Source organism: Castor canadensis, chromosome 3 (assembly GCF_047511655.1).
Source record: "Castor canadensis chromosome 3, mCasCan1.hap1v2, whole genome shotgun sequence".
In the NCBI taxonomy this organism is placed as follows: domain Eukaryota; kingdom Metazoa; phylum Chordata; class Mammalia; order Rodentia; family Castoridae; genus Castor; species Castor canadensis.
Window position 1 is genome coordinate 148,661,207 of NC_133388.1, and position 17,794 is coordinate 148,679,000.

Here is a 17,794-nt window from a genome sequence, read left to right on the forward strand (position 1 = left end):
AATGCAACATGTGACAAAATTCTTGGTTGCCTTTGATTCAACCTTTTGATTTAGTACTTGGATTCTCAGTTTATAATTATCAGTTGAATGAGCTCTTATTAAACTTTGAGGGATCTGTTACTTCAAAAAGAGTAAACAGAGCAAAATAGGTAACCCCAGAAAAAAACATAACAGCCTCTAGTGATAAGTAAAGGTATTTGGTGTTACAAATGTTCTCTGCCCTTTTCCTTAAATCAGAATTTACTCACTGGTCTAGAGAAGAAAGATTCTTGATTTATTAAAAAAAAAAAAAGTGTATGCTTTTGAGATATGCTGTGTTTAGGAGATGTTTGATGACCAGCACCTTGAAGTAGCAGAACCTTGCAGAGAATGGATTTTTAAGGAATGAGGTGAGTGAGAGAACTCTGCTGAGAGGAAAGAATGCATGATCAGGTCTGTGATGGTGAAAGAAGAGCACAGTGACAGCTATTCTGGATGGAGTCCTTCAGGAGGGAGCCTGGCTCTAGCATGCCTGAAAACTTGCAGGATAGTTTCTGACAAGACATTTTTTGAAAAGTTTATGAATATGGAGAAGGTAACTGGAGCCAGAAGAAATCTTCATTGGGACCATGACATTCTAGGGTAATTTTAAAGTATAAAAGATAAGGCTTGTCTATAGTTGGAAAGTGAGAGGGCATTTATAAAAATTGTAAACTTTAAACGAAATAGAATTAATGAGCAGCATAAAAGTAGAGACTGTTATTTCAGTGCCTTCCACAGTTGACAGCAAAAGTTAAAAAAATTTTTTTTTGGCAGTACTGGGGTTTGAAATTAGGCACTCTTGCTTGCTCGGCAAGCACTCGACCACTCAACACTTAAATCACACCTCCCTTTTTACTTCAGTTATTTTTCCTTTAGGCTTTCCTGCTTTTTTGCCTGGGCTGGACTCAGACCACAATCCTACCTCTGCCTCCTGTGTAGCTGTGCTTACAGATGTGTACCATCACACCTGTCTTGTTCTTTGAATTTGGGTTTTTGCACAGACTGTCCTTGAACTATGATCCTTCTGTCCCTACCTCCCAAGCAGCTGAGATTACAGGCTTAAAAATACTTTTAACAGAGAAGCTTGCTTATTCAAATAGAATGTATGGAATTGTATTCTCAAGCATCACTGTATATAAGGCATACACTGTATATAACACAATAGGGTTGAATCACATGCATACACCCACATGCCCTTACTCTTACTACCCAATAACAGTTCCTGAATTAACTTCTGTGGAATGCTGCTCCCTACACCAGTCTGAAAATCATTGGTTAATGACCAAACTCAAGTCCTGCTTTCAGTGTGCCCCTTGCAGAGTTTTACTCTGGTTTGCCTGGTACTCTGACTACACTCCATCTCACAGGTCTTCTTGCTGTCTTCTGTGTACACATTACTAGTCCTCCTATACTGAAGGCCATCTTATCACTAATTACTTCCTTGGTATTTTCCATAATTATACATTTGTTTAGTATAATTTTAATTCCTTAACACACAGAATTACTACCAAGGAGTATAAAAATACATCTAAGTTAATTTTTTCTTACTGCTACTCAACTTTCTTAATGGTGTTCATTTTTATCACATGGAAGCATTTGGTCCACTAACAATTTATGTTCCCTTTACTGGTCCTTCTCTGTCTGTTCCCTTCCTTCCTCATCCCCTGTATCTGTTTTAACTAAAATTCTAAATTTAGAAATTTCTAAGTTTCTCCCCCATTATGATTCTCTTCTGTTTGTCCTTTGTGTTTCTTCTGGCATCCTTATGAACATGATATAGTATAATACATATGATATGATATAATATGATACTCTTTCCTAGGCTTATAACCTACATCATCTGTGTGCTTATCTTTGTTTTGGTGTTGATTTACATTATTTGTTAACTTCTTTGTTGCTTTCAATTTTTTTTTTTTTTTTTGAGGTGGAAGGTGTTGTCAGGCAGTACTCTGCCACTTGACCCACGCCCCCACCCCCCACTCTTTGCTGTAGTTATTTTAGTTATTTTTCACACTGGGTCTGATGCTTTTGCCCTGGCCAGCCTTGGGACATTATGTACCTTCCTACCTTTGCCTCCTTCACAGCTGGGGTCACAGGTGGGTACCACCATGCCTAGCTTGTTGGTTGAGATTGAGTCTCCTTAACTTTTCACCCAGGCTGGCCTTGAATTGTGATATTCCCATCTCTGCCTCCCAAGTAACTGGGGTTATATCTGTGAGCCGTCTTGCCTGGCTATATTGAGGTTTTTAAAAAGTTATTCTTTGGAAGTATATTCACACAACTAAATATTTTAAGAAAGAGAGCCATATCTCCAAATTTCAGATACTTTAAATGGAGAAAGGTGGCAAAATGAAATAGAATATTAGTTAATATAGTTTTTTCACATATAGATTATTAGGTACAGTTGAAAATCATACTTTCATAGGTTTGCTTTTTTATACTGTTTTAGTTCTAGTTTCTCTAATTTTTTTTGTTTGTTTTTGAATGTGGGGTTTATGGTGCTACAAATAGTTTGGGTATGTGTTCTATAACTTCTTTTTATATGATTCTTAATTTTTTTCCCAAATAATTCTTGCTCAGTGATTCATAGTTCCAGATTTTTATCTTGTCTTTTCTGTACTTAGATAATTAACATGTTTATTGCTCGGTATTTGATAAATGGGGAGGGGACAAATTTGTTAAAGATGTGAGATGTTCCAGATTTCAAAAGCTGTAAAAAGCTATTAAAGATGAAATTGAAGCAGTTGGCTCCATGTTGAATACTAGTTTTTATTTTTCTAAATTATAAATTGATAAACTAAAGTTGTATGTGTTTATGGGGGACAGAATGATGTTGCAGTTGTCAAAAAATGGAATTGTAAGTCAAGCTAATTAACATACCTGTCTTCAGATACTTACCACTTTTTGTGGTGAATGTTTGAAACTTATTCTCTTAGTAATTTTCAAATGTATAATACATTATTTTTTACTGTATTTACCATGCTGTGTTACATATTTCAGAGATAAAAACACTTCTGTGAAGTTGAGACTTTGTACCCCTTTGACTGTCATCTTCACATTCTTCCCACCTATCACTAATAACTTTTAATATATATTCTGTGGGATAGAAGTTGAATTGCAGTGAATTTGCATTTAAATAAGTAGACATCCCAATAATGGGGGGGAAGTATTTGGCTTTATATAAAAAAAGAAATGATAAGCTATTGCCATAGCACTTATTATTGATTGCGTACCCATGTTGTGTCACATGTGGTGCTAGAGCTTTCTGTGCAATTTTGTTTTAGGTCCTTATGACTGTCCCTTTAGATTGAAGTTCTTTTTTTTACAGTTCTGATTATCTCCATTTTGTCATGAGGAAATGGGGGAAACAGGCTTACAGAAGCTTGAATAAGTTAGAGTACAGCTAGTCAGTAGCAGAACTGGAATTAGTAACTTAGCTGTCTGACTCTGGGGTAGAAATTGTGGGACTTAGAAGCAACTGAAGATGATATTGACAGTGTGGGATGGTGAAAGAAGTTATTTAACTAGGTGTGAAAGGGAGTGACTCTGCTCTAGTATAGAAGGGTGCACAGATAAATATGAGAAGTCCTTCCATATATAGCTGTCACATACTGAGTCAGAGTAATTCTTAAAATGTAGTTTTGATTTCTGAAACATTTTTGTATGTGGCAAAAGATTTTAAATTAGGGTATTCTTTTTTTCTAGTGGAAAAAGTGAAAGAACAATTAAAACTTTCCTTGGAAAACAAGAATGGCATAGTCCAAACTGGTGAATTGACTGTTGTGCTTGATGGATGGGTGACTGAGCAAGAAAATCTAACAAATTGCAACTCATCTTCAGCCAGTAAGCTACCTTTGTGTATTTTTAAATTTAAATGACAAAAAGTCAGTAAGAAGTATATAAAAATCTAGTTTCTTTCCTCTATTTTAGTAGAAATTCAGCAAAATGGTGATGCCTTCCATGAAAACGGAGACCCTTCAGCGAGGACAGCCACCAGGTAGGATAATTTATTTTAGCACTCGTGGTAACATGATGCAATGTTACCCAAGTCTGAAATCTTTTTGCATTTATTCTTTTAACTTTTTTTATTGTTTGGATTTTTGAGACAGGCTGCTGTCAAACTTGAGATCCTCCTGTGTCAGCCTCTCAAGTTCTGGGGTTACAGGTGTGCCCCCACCACACCCAGCCCTTAGTGTGAAGTTTAAATTTTTAATCTTAGTTTAGAATTTGTCACAAAATTTAAAACCTTCCACATAAACATGTTATTTGTTAAATGCTTATGAAAGTAGCTTTTAAAATAATAACAATTTTATTGAGATTTGATATATACACCGTAAGTCATTCTTTTAAAGCATAAATTTCCTTGGATTGTGCATATTCATTGACTGTGTACCACAATCAATGTATCACTTCTATCACAATGTATTACTATCACAATGTATCCCTACTATCTGATTTCAGAACATTATCATTCCCATGCAAAAGAAACTATATCCATGAGCATTCTTTCTTCATCCCTCTCTCCTCAAATCTAGTAACCTACTTTCTGTCTATAGATTTGGCTGTTCTGACTATTTCATATACACAGATTCATACAACATATGACTTTTTTTGTGACTGGGTTCTTTTACTTAGCATAGTGTTTCAAGGTTCAGTTATCCGTGTTTCATTCTTTTTTTTTTTTATTGATAATGTCTTTTTAAAATCTGTATTTAGGCTTTATTGGTAAATAGTCAGATACTGTGGGGGAAAAAAATCTCATTGCTGTCTATATTGGTGTTCTCCTGTAGATGACAAGAAGATTAAATATTCTACGGGTTTTGGTCTTCTGCAAAAATCATCCTGCCTTTTTTTTTTTTTTGGGTGGTACTGGGACTTGAACTCAAGGCCTGCACCTTGAGCCATTCCACCACCCCTTTTTTTGTGATGGGTTTTTTTGAGATAGGATCTGAAGAACTATTTGCCCAGGCTGGCTTTGAACCGTGATCCTGCTGATTTCTGCCTCCTAAGTAGCTAGGATTACAGGCATGGGCAACCAGTGCATGGCTCATCCTACCATTTCAAAATTCCCTGGTATTCGTATTCCATGACAAGTAGTAGAGGCTGTTTGAAACATTAAAATAGTTCAAATATGGCAAAATTCAAACCTGAAAATAAAAAATATATATTGCTGTAAAATTTTCGTAGTACATTTGAAAAAACATGCTGTATAGGACAAAGTATGACCTTTATTACTTAAAAAGTTATTATTGGTATTACTCTTGAACAAGCCAGACCTACTGTTGCACTTCTGTAGGTCCAACTGCTCAGGAGGCTAAGGCAAGAGAATCCCAAGTTTGAGGCCAGCCTGGGCAACACAGTGAAAATTTAGTCTGAAATTTCTTTTAAAGGCCTGAGGCCCACCAAACACTGTTTGGAAAATAGGGAATCTAATAGAGGGGTGAATTTGTTCCAAGTACACTGAATACATCTATGGAATTATCACAGTGAAACTCCTTATACTACTAATGCTAATTAAAAATAAAATGAAATTTAAAAAATAAAAGTAAATAAATAAAGGTCTGAGGATATAATGGATATAATGCTGTGGTGGAGTACTTGCCTAGCTTGCATATAGCCATGGATTTGATTCTTAGTATTGCAAACCAAAACAAAAAACAACCTCTTGGTAAGTGCTTTAGAATGTGTACTTGTCTTTAAAAAATCTATTTAGTGTTCATATTATAATTTACATTGAGAAAAATTAATGAGTGGAAAGGGTACAACAGGTTGGTTAAAATTTATTAGAGGGTGCCATAAGTTGTCTTTTATGTTCTTTTAAAATATAATTTTAGATGGTTAAAGGAGCCCTAATTACTACCAGTGTAAAGCTTAATATTGTTTATTACATCGTAACACATCTTGACTTAAAGATTAGTCCTACAAGTACTAGGAGACTTTCAAATGAATTTCCTTATTTGGACTTCTGGGTCAGTGATTCTCTATGGGTGGCTGAGGAGTCACATACAAATCAGAATTATATGGGAAACATGTTCAGCTGTTACTTGTCCAAATTTCCTAAACACATCACATTACAAGGTTATAGGTAATAAGGAAAGGAGGATGTGCCTGTTCAGTGCCAGACCCTAGTCTAAGCACTAAAAATACCAACCCTGTTCTCATGAAATTTTATATTATAATGATGGGATAATTTCAGAAGAAATAAATAAGGTAATTGGACATGGTAATAAGAATTATAAAGTTGTGAAAAAGGACAAGGTAAATGGAATGGAGAGGAACTTGTTTTAAGTAGAGAGATTAGGGAATCATCTCTGATAAAGTACCATTCAAACTAAAATTAACAGGTCCAGAATGAGGGCTGGCAGAATGGCTAAAGTGGTGGAGCACCAGCCTTGCAAGCAGGCCCTGAGTTCAAACCCCCAGTACTGGGGCGGGGGAAACAACAACAAAAAAAAACCAAGAATGAGCCATACATGTAGAGTTTTGAGGGAAAAATATTCTAGGCAGAGAAATAGCAAGTTCAAAGGCCCTGAGTTTATTTACGATTAACTTTTGTTCCACAAATTGTCCTAACTTGAGTGTATAATATTTAACCCTTTCTGATAATCTTGCATTATCATTTTACTGCTTGGTATATAATAATTTGAAATAAACATTTGAAGACTTCATTATGGCTTTCATATTTATTAAAATTGTTTTAGTATGTCTGTTGCAAGTTGAGCAAGAAAGAGCTTGGAGAAAAATAGAGACATAATATGGGAAGAGGATGGGACTGATTTCTGAAAGCTTTGTGGACTGTGCTAAGAAATTTAGATTTTATTCCAATAGTAATGTTTTTAAGGCAACACTTAAGTTGCTCTGTGGATGTAGAGTGTCCTCTGTGTTTGAAAAAGCTCTCCTGATCACTTCCATGATACTGACAAACTCTTGATTCACCCTACTGCCAGTAGGACTTAAAATATTTGATTTTGTAGTCATACTTTGTATTTATTTGTTTATTTATACTTTATGTACTATAAATTCTTGTACTTCTGGGATATAATACCCTTTTCTGATCATCATGCACTCAAAATTTTAGTGTCTAATATATAATAATTTGTAATCAGTATTTGCAGACTTACTCAGCTTATTCTTCAGTCAAATTAGCAATTTGGACTTGAATTTTATATGTTTTATATAAATTTGTTAGCTTTTAGGTACTATCACAGCATTTAAAATAGGATAATATTCTTAGAATTAAATTAAAATGCACAATTTGAACATTATTTTGAGAGCCTGAATTTATTTGGACTCAGAAGATTTATTGGTGTATATATATATATATATATAATTTTTTTTTTGTCTGTCAATATGGATTAAATTCAGAACTGAAAAGTAGTTTAAGGAAAATTAGGCCATATCTTTGTTCTTTACTCTTTCTACATATCACTTTATTTGAATGTTATGGACTCTAGATTTTTCTTATGAGAATTCTGATGCAAAATTATTTGATTGTACTTAAATCATTGAAGTAAGACTTTTCTTTTTTTTTCTTTTTAAGGTTGGCTATTGAAGGTACAAATGGAATAGATAATCATGTGTCTACAAACACTGTCGTTCCAAACCCATGCTGTTTGTATGTAGTTAATGAAGACAACACACCTTCCTCCCCGTCTCAGGTTGCTGCCAGACCCAAAAATACACCAGCTCCAAAACCACTTACATCTGAGCCTATCAACGACACTGGTAACCTTGGTTGTTTGTAACACATTGCTTAAATGAAAACAAAATTAAGCTTATGTATCTTTGCCTATACTTCCTTTTTTGTGCAATCTTCTATTGTTTGATAGAAATTTTCTAAAAATATATTAGTTTAGAGATCACAACACATTTTACTAAACAAGTGTTTATATGATAGCTGCATTCTTAGGCTTTATGCCATAAAATCCTATTTAAATTTCTCCACAGTAAGAATTACTCCATTATAGAAGGAATGACTAAGGAAGATTTTTCTCTATAATGCCTTTTGGATCTATCTGAAATTATTTCATTTATGAACAATATAACATTCCATAATTCCAAGACAGCAAATATAGTGAGTTTCTTAGAGCTTTGTTGTATGCTAGCTGTACTTCATTGTAAGTGACATAATGTCATGGAACAAATAATTAAAATTCATTCTATAGATAATCAAAACAACATGTTATAAATACTCAGCTTCCTTATAGGTTAATCTAAAAATTAAAATTTGTGGTTTTAAAAATAAAGTCTGAGAAATAACTATGGAAAGACCAATAACTTATTTTTAAATGTTGGTAGAGTGGCTCAAGTGGTAGAGTGCCAGCCTAGAAAGCACAAGGCCCTAAGTTCAAACCCCAGTACCACCAAAATAACAACAACAAAAAAACACAAAAAAGATTTATCTGAGTTCCATAGTTCATCACAATAAGGCACAAATCCAGTGCCTAGAAGGCTGAGGTTCACAAATAGTTATCATACTAAAAAAAAATGGAAAAAAAACCCCTTCTTATCCACCCATTTAAAAATTTACATTTTAAATAATAGAACATCCTTATGAACTCTCAAAACAGGTTGTAAAAATAAAACAACAAAAAAAATCAAAGCTTGTTCACCCTCACATTATCAAACGAATGAGCTTATTTGTTAGATGGAATTATTGTTAGATTCAGAAAGAATTCCATTCTTTCTAGCAGTAATTAGATAGCAAGACCAATCATTAAGTACACTCTTGATTCACGAGACAAGTAAGATGAAAATGTTGAAGGCTCATTTTGGAAAGGCTTGTACCTCCTTACTGTTTTCTTCTTGTCCTTCTATTTAAAGTATATGGAATTTGAGGGGTTTGCTGTTATTCCTAAAGCAGTTACCTACTTGAGTAGAGTGGTCAGAGAATCTCTTTATACTTAGTTTATGTTTTTGTGTTTGGGCATATTCAGATAAGAGAGAAGGAATTTAATTAGGGCTCTTCTCATTGTAGAATCTCTTATTTATACCCTTATTTATAAAGTCTTTCCATTGAAAATAAATTCATCTCTCGTATTCATCTCATATATATCCTTGGCTAAGTTTTAAGGTGAAAATAAAACACCCCTATGTGGAACTAGAAATGAAAGTTCTATCATAAATAATTACTGTAGCATTTATAATTATAAGAAAACCTAGGGCAATCTGAATAATGCTAAGTTCTAAACAGTATATATCTACTAACCAATTTAACTCTCAGATTAGTCTTGGGATAAGTACTAGTATTTTACTTTTTTTCTTTGTGAGGTAACTGAAGCACAGAGGGGTCAGAGCTAGGAAATAGAAGAGCTATAATGACATTTAGCTCTGTGACTCTTAGCTTTGTACACTGTCTTCACTTTGATGTGTATAGTTCTTGTAGTGTTCCAAAGGTATTGTCTTCACCTCCTCTGGTTGTTGTTGGTGATGTCTTACAAAACAATCCAACTGTCATCCTTCCATTGACTGGTTTAGAAAGGCTTCCGGAACCTAGTCTGTTGGTAGCAACAACATAACAGATATGTCTTTTTATATGCTCCCTCATCCCTTATTAGGATGAATTCAGGTATCTTTTCAAAGAATGGGAAATCACTATTCCTTTAAGATGTCGATGAGAAGTGGTATTCCTTTTAAAAATTAAGAGCATTAAAATCAGTTTTTGTTGGAGTTGTGGTGGGGATGAGGGTGGAAGTGTGCATATTCTATGTCTCAGGTACTATGTCTTTAATTTCCTATCTTCTAAGGTGTAGATGTGGTTTGTCCCTCAAAGGTTCAAATGTTGTAAGCTTCATCTTTAGAGTGGTGAGGTGAGAGGCAGTAGGACCTTTAAGATGTGTGACTAGGTGGGAGGATTTTAGATCATTGGAGGCATCCCCTTGGAGAGGACTGACGTAGCTCTTGTGGGACCCTGAGTTAATTCTCATCAGAGTAAATTGTTTGTAAGTTTGAGCTTGACTCCTGAGTCCCTGTCTGGCTTTCTCTCTGGAAATGTGATCTTTTCTTTTCGTACATACTCTCCTATTCATCATGAAGTCTTCACCAGAGGTAGCTGATACTTCATGCTATGCTCTTATTTGAACCTCCTAAACTGTGAGGTAAATACACCTCTTTCTTTAAAAAGTTACCCAGCCCCATGCCTCTGCCTCATTCTTGTAGTGAAAAATGAACCAACATACCTGTAATTCCAAAGTTCTGAAATTACTAAATGTTGTTTATTTGTGGGGTTTTTTTTTTGGGGGGTGATAAACTCATTTGATGGTAAAATGATTAGAACTGATATCAGGCTATTTATAGTTTTTGTTTGTCATGCTCATTATTCCTGTTACTGCATTTTGGTACAGAAATATTAATATATTTAACCACAATGTGTGGCCCTTAGTTTACTCAGATATTAGTGTAAAATGTAATATACTTGCCATATTGCCCTTGAAAATTCTGACAAGTAAGGAACTTTGGAACACATGTGACCCTCAGATAAGGAGTTGGAGGATAGTACTAAAGAGTTTAGACAAATCATAACTTTCTAACAGAGATAGTATTATACAATGAAGATTTTTCTTCCCTTCCTATTCTTTTGAGTACTAATTAAGAGAATTCATTTGACAAGCTTAGTTACTTTGAATATTAGTAGTTATTTTTAGACTAAAATGTGATGATGTAGTAAAGAGTTGATTTTGGCTTCAGGCAAGACTCAGCTCAGCCACTTAATCTGTTAACTGCATTCTTGGACAAATTTAACATTGTCAAAATTAGCTCCTCCATGTATGAAAAGAGAATAAAACTACTTTTATAAGTCTGTTTTGAAAGTTAGATGAGGTAATAAATCAAAAATATCTACCATAGTTCTTAGGCAGTTATAGGTATGTTCTTTTTCACTTCATTCCCCTATCCCTAACTTCTGTGAAATGACTTTTCCTAATGTATAATCATTGTTTTATTAATAGAACAATCAGAGCTCAGTATTTATTAGGCAGAACTGATGTCAGAAGTTTATTATACCTTTTTCTTAGCTTTTTATACTAAAGAATAATAAATATACAGAGAATTGCAAGGAAGATCCCATGTATTACTTGGAACCTTAATACATTGTATAACTGTAGTAAATTATCAACATCAGGAAATTGGTATTGATACAAGCCAAAGAACTTGATCACACAATTCTACTTGCATTCTGTGTGTGTGGGTTTCAGTTCTGTTCAACTTTATGACAAATGTGCTTGATCTGCCAATGTAGTAAAAATACAGAACTGCTCACTATTACCACAGGCTTCCTCATGCTCTTTTACAGGCATACCCCACTCTGAAGTATGAATTTCCTTTTTGTTTTCTTGGTGAGAAAAGGTTTTTCTATGTAGCCCAGGCTATCCTCTTAACTAGTGGTCCTCTTGACTCAGCCTTCTGAGTGCTGGGATTACAGGCATGTGACACCATGACTGGCTGTGAATTTACTTTTAAGGAAACTTACTGTGTGTAGCAAACAGCTAGTTTTCATATCATAGTTTTAAAAACAGGTTGAAAATAGTATATTAGTTTATTTGTGCTCTAATATCAAAAATATCCGAGGCTGGGTAGCTAAAAGAGATTTATTTCTTTGGAAGCTGAAAGTCCAAGGTTATGTGATCCCATTTGTTTGGCCTTTGGTAAAGATTTCCTGGCTAATGGCATTGTCACTGGAACACATACAAAAGGAAGAGGTCACATGGTGAGATAGGAAACCAGAGAGAGATTGGAGTCAGGTTCACACTTTTATAACAACTCAGTCTCTTAGGAACTGACTGGGGGTCCTATGAGAGCTATCTCAGTCCATTATGAGGGCAGCACCCCCATGACCCAATTGTTTTCTATAGTAGTCTTCCATTTCTGGATGGGAGCATAGCCTAAGTAGTAGAGCATCTGCTTAGCAAGCTCAGGGCCCATGGTTCAAACCCAAGTACCTTAAATAAATAAATGCATATATACAGAATCACTTCTGAAAGGCTCCACTACCTCTCAGATAGCTATACTGAAGACCCAGCTTCCAATACATGAACCCTTGGGAGATACACTTAAACTGTATTCAGATCGTTGCAAATGGTATTGAAATTCTCTAGTATTTCTACCTTTTTTCTATTTCTATTTTATCTGAAAGAACTGCTAGAATGAGTATAGCTGCTTGGTGCTATGAAATGGATTAAAGTCTGTGGGAAACTTCTCAAAGATTAAACGTTAAATTAGGGAGATGTGCCTTGTAATCCAAAAGTCCTAATGCTGAAAGTGATGTGTGGGATATGCTCATTAAGAAACCAAGCCAAGTCAGGTGAAGCAGCACAATCTGTAAGTCCCAGCTACTTGCAGGAGGCTAATGTAGGAGGATTGGTTAAGCCCAGGAGTTCAGGGTCAGCCTGGGAAGTTTAGCAGGACTACATCTCTTTAAAAATAAAAACCAACCATGTCACTGGATGTGGGCTTATCTTGTGGATGAGGAGATGAGATGTTTTGCAAATGGTAGTAGTATCACATTATATTTTAACTGTTTTCTTACATATGATTCTCTGTATGTGTGAGAAGGGAGCCTATGATCCTGCTCTTTTTCCTTTCCATTCCCTTCCCTTTCTTTTTCCTTTTTTTGTAAGTTTGTCCAGCCATCCTTATTTCCATTTTTCAGCAGGCATTTGTTTTGCAAAAATATCACAGGCTGGGTCTGTGATACATCATACAATGGAATATTATTTAGCTATAAAAAGAAACATTGATTCAAAAGACCCAGAGGAACCCTAAATGTGCATTGCTAAGTGAAAGGAAATCAATCTGAACAGGCTACATAGTACATGATAGCAATTAGGTGATATTCTGGAAATGACAAAACTATGGAAACAGTAAAAACGTCAGTGGTTTCTAGGGGCTTGAGGAAAGAGATGAACAGATACAGCACAGGGAAATTTTAGAGTAGTGAAGCCATTCTGCATGATACTATAATGGTGTGTATATAATGCATTTCTGAAAGTGTACACAACCAGTAAAACACAGAAGTGAAAATGTAAACTATGGACTTTAGTTAGTAATAATAATTTATGAATAATGATTCATTAGTTGTAATAAATGCATACAGTAATGCAAAATGTTAACAGAGAAACTGACTGTAGAGGATGGGAATACGGGAACTCTATTTTCTATTTCTATTCTGAAAATCTAAAATACAGTGTCTATCAATTTTTAAAAGCTAGCTTTACAGACCGATTATTTCCATTCAAAAATTCAACATGTTTGTTATCCAGTGCTGCCAGGATTGTGTAAGGATGCCCCAATATTGTTTTTGGCTGAATGGATTATTGTTCATACAGATTGGTGTCAACTAGGAGAGACACCGGCCACCATGAGACATTTAATAATGCCTGGAGATGTGTTTATCATAACTAGGGGGAGGGGAAATGTTACTGCCACCCACTGATCAGAAATATTCCAGAATATCCTACAATGCACAGGATAGCCCCTCTCACAAATAATTAGGCCCCAAAATATCAATAGTGTTGAGGTTGAGAAATTGTGACATATGAACTCAGAATTTCACTTGATGAATTGTAGGATAAAGGTATGTTTAGTTTGATAAAGAAACTGCCAAACCCTCTTCTAAGGTAACTGTACTGTGCATTTCTACCAGCAAGGAAGAGAATGCATCCTTATCAGCATTTGCATTTTAAGGACAATTGATTATTATTTTTCTAACAATATTGACTTCTCATCCAGAGGTATTTTTTTATATTTCTCCAGTTTTATATACACATATATATCTATATCTATACACATATATATTCATATATATACCTTAGAAATTTTTTTTAGTTTTCTTCAGATCTTGAATGTAATCTTTTTAAGTAATGACAGCAATCTATTATGCACTTTATTTCTATACATCTTACTGTTCTTTAATATGTTTTTTCTATGTATAACTAATTTATTTTTCTTTTTTATTAGCATAAAGTAACTGTACAAAGGGATTTCATTGTGATATTTACATACATGCATATAATGTATTTTGGTACATTCACCCTTCTGTATTAATCTTTTTTTAACTCCTTTTTTGAACAGTTTTTAATGGGTTTCATTATGCTATTTTCATACATGTATATAATTTCCATTGATCATATACACATGCACCCCTATCACCCTCTCTTGAATATGATCTTGATGTTAAACTTATGTCTGGTCATTTTTTGCCAAAATGCTTTAGTTGCATTTAACTGGTTGGTTCTAATTTTCAGTTGATTTTCTTATGTGCTCTAAATAATCTCCTTTACCATTTAGTCTTTTTTCCTGATCTTAACAGAAGTTCTTCTAAAGGTATACCATCTATCTATCTATCTATCTATCTATCTATCTATCTATCTATCTATCTATCTATTATGGTGATTAATCTGGATTATTCATGAACTTTCCTTGATTCCTCTTACCAGGTTTTCATAAGTATTTATTGAATTATTTTTTATATCAAATAATCAATTGTTTTTATTTTTTTAATCTGTTACCATAATGGATTTCCTAACACAATTTCCTAGTATTGCCTTTGAATTTGTACATGTTAGTGTGTGGTCTTCTTGTAATGTTCTTGTTCAGCTTTGGCTTTAAAAGAATTTTGTTACCCTCACAAAGTAAGTTGGAAAACTCTGTTTTCTCTCCTAATGTAAAATCACACTTTGAAGAACAGAAACATCTATTCATTAAACATTTACAGACGTTTCTCAAAATCCTGTCTGAGTCTGGTGCCTTCAAAAGGAATGGTATTTTGTTATTTCATCACCTTTTTCCATTTCTATTCTGCTTGGTGTTTTAAATTTTTCTTTCTCTTCAGTTTAGATAATATATTTCAAATGCATTCCAATTCATAAAGTTGCATGTGATATTTCTGTTTCTATTCATATCATACATTATTTTTCTTTACAAAATTTGTATATTTCATGGTTGCTTCAACTTTCATGATTAAAATCATTTGGTGTGGAGATTTTTCTCTAAAATTCAGTAAGTTTAGGGTAGGAACTGAGATAAAGCTTTACAAAAAGATCTCAATTGATTCAAGTAGTTTAGAAGAATCTGATCTATTTTATTGGTCTTTATATTCTAGAGCCCCCTTCCTACTCTGCTCTGGAATTGAATTCTAAATTTATTACTGTTATTTTCTTATATCACTGGGTACTTTTTTAGCTGTGTCTAATAGCATTTGATTGTAAGTGTTTTCATTGTCATTAATTTCCCTGGTTCGTAATTTCCTTTTGAACTCAATAATTATTTTTTTGTTTTTTTATCCTCTAAGCAATTGATTGTGAGTTGGAGGAGAATTGAAATTTTAGCAAGGATTTATTTTGGTATAATGGGATAAAATAAAGAGAAATGGAAAAAGGGAGAGATATTTCCTGCTCCTCATGCAGGAAATGGGAATAAAGACTCAAAATGATAGTTCTTAGCTGTGTTTTCTCAGCTGAGGTAATACACATGGTCATGTAGTCTAGCAACCCCTAATCATTACAGACAGTGGTTCCATGTTGGCAAGAAGAGTGCTGTTGATTATAATGAAATCAGAAACGTGAAGCTGGGTGCCATGGCTCACGCCTATTGCAGTTTGAAGCCAGCCTGGGCATACAGTTCAGGAAAACCTATCTCAAAAAAACCATTCACAAAAAGTGGCTCAAGGTGTAGGCCCTGAGTTCAAGCTCCAGTACCAAACACGAACACACACACACACACACACACACACACACAAATATGGAGATGTGATCCTGACCTACCCAAAACATAAAGGCAATACAGGTGAGTTTCTCTACTCATTCAAGGAGTTCTCCAGTTTCTTAAAAATCTCAGAGAAGGCAAATATAGATAGGCCCTTTATCTCTCCCTATTCTTATAATGTAACATCAAAAGGAGTTGGTGGAAACTTGCTGCTGATTTTTCAGTTTACTTCTTCTTTCCCATTTCTTTTAATATATATATTTTTAATTTTTCTGTGGCCTTATATCTTGCCTCATTTACCCCTTAAATAACTCTTTAATCTTTTAAAAGGAGTTGCAAAGGGTAGATAGTCTTGTGGCTGCTTCTGAGTTGAAATTGGGTAGTGACATGGGAAATTGAACTTGCAGGAAATTTAGTTGATAGGTTGTCAAGTTGAGGACTAGAAGACATTACATTATTCTTCGACAAACAGAAGTCAAAGAGAAAATTAGTGAAAACCATCCTTCAAAAGTAAAAATAGTGGTTTCCTCTATATGAATAAAACTAATAGGATTCTTAAGAAGAATCATAAAAAACAATAAGATACTGTAAAGTCTATAGATTTAATGCACTGAAGACACCTGCAATCTAAAGAAACAGCACAGTAGACTGATAGCTACTCTGAAGATGGCAACTTATGGTAATGGTTGGATCACAGTTATCCTCCGTGAACAATGTGCTAGCTGAATACCAAGTGCCTCCTAGAGGAGGCAGTTGATTTTTAAATCCTTCATTGACTCACAGAAATAAAATACTTCAGTCTTTGATGAATCTAGCTGATTCTGCTTTTGCTGTGAGGACTTAAAAAAGCAGGTTTTATATTTGAAAGGTGAATCCAAGAACATGTCCTTGCATGTGACAGAATCTAGTAGTTTTGAAAAAGAAGCCACACAGCCAGAATTTTCCCCACCTTTGAATAAGAACTTTTAATGTCATATCTTACCTTTTAATTAAGTACAGAATGAAAGTTTATCCAGCTTTGGAATTTCTAGGGCTAGGGCAGATGCCAGTAGCCTTTAAGATTTGAGAGGTTTTTTTGTTTGTTTGTTTTCCAGATCATTCCAGTGTTTGCAGTCAGGTCTTGTATTGCCTCACAAAGGGACTTAGTTGTTTCCCCAAAGCAAGAGATCCAAATGCTATAGAACCCAGCCATTCATAGATAGGTTTTGTGCTGTTTCTTTGAAGTAGCCCTAGTTTTAAGAAAGCCTTTCTTTTGTCAGGGGAGAGAGTTAATTCCCTCACTTCTGGTAACATGTAAATCTATTAAGAGGAACATACAATTTTTATCTGTGATTCTGTTTATGTGCTGTATCATATTTATTGATCTGCATGTATTGAAATGTCCTTGCGTCCCTGGAATGAAACCATCTTCCATGAGCTTTTTGATGTGTTGAATTCAGTTTGCAATTCTGTACATCAAAGATACTAATGTATAGTTTTCTTTTTTTGTTGTGTTCTTACCTAGTTTTAATAGCAAGTTAATAGTGACTTCATAGAATAAATTTGGTAGTGGTCCTTCCTTTTTATTTTATGGAATAGTTTGTGGAACACTGGTGTTAGTTTTTCTTTAAAAGTCTGGAAAGTTCAGCAATGAATGAATCCATCTAGTTCTTGACTTTCGTTTGGAGACTTTTTATTACTGCTTCAATCTCATTGCTTGTTATTGTGGTATTTTTTTTTTTAGATCCCTTTGGTTCAATTTTGGAGGATCTTATGTGTCTAGAAATTTGGTCATTTCTTCTAGATTTTCTAATTAAAATAAGATTTTTTTCAAAATATTCCCTAAGGAACAGTGGTATCCCTTGCAATGGTACCCCTTTTTGTTTCTAATTTTATTTGGGTCCTCTCTTTCTTCTTGCTAATTTGGCTAAAGATTTGTCAGCTCTATCTTAAAAAAAAAACCAAAACTCTTTTTACATTGATCCTTTGTGTTTTTTTATTCTCTGTTTTATTTATTTCATGTCTAATCATTATTATTTTTCTCTTTTTTTCTAATTTAGAGTTAGATTTGTTCTCCCTGTCCTTCTCCCAAGAC

At 34.3% G+C, this 17,794-nt stretch overlaps 1 protein-coding gene across 6 annotated transcripts in view; it reads left to right on the top strand.

Annotated features, from left to right (window-relative positions):
• The window catches only part of Wwp1 (WW domain containing E3 ubiquitin protein ligase 1), a 97,820-nt gene that overhangs the window by 37,374 nt on the left and 42,652 nt on the right, over positions 1–17,794 (top strand). For 5 of the 6 annotated variants that reach the window (XM_074068796.1, XM_020179173.2, XM_020179172.2 and 2 more), the window contains 3 exons: positions 3,727–3,864; positions 3,952–4,018; positions 7,562–7,746. In XM_074068796.1, the coding sequence (XP_073924897.1) occupies positions 3,727–3,864; positions 3,952–4,018; positions 7,562–7,746 (390 nt within the window). The remainder of the gene's footprint in view (positions 1–3,726; positions 3,865–3,951; positions 4,019–7,561; positions 7,747–17,794) is intronic. The other variant, XM_020179174.2, reaches the window with a different exon arrangement.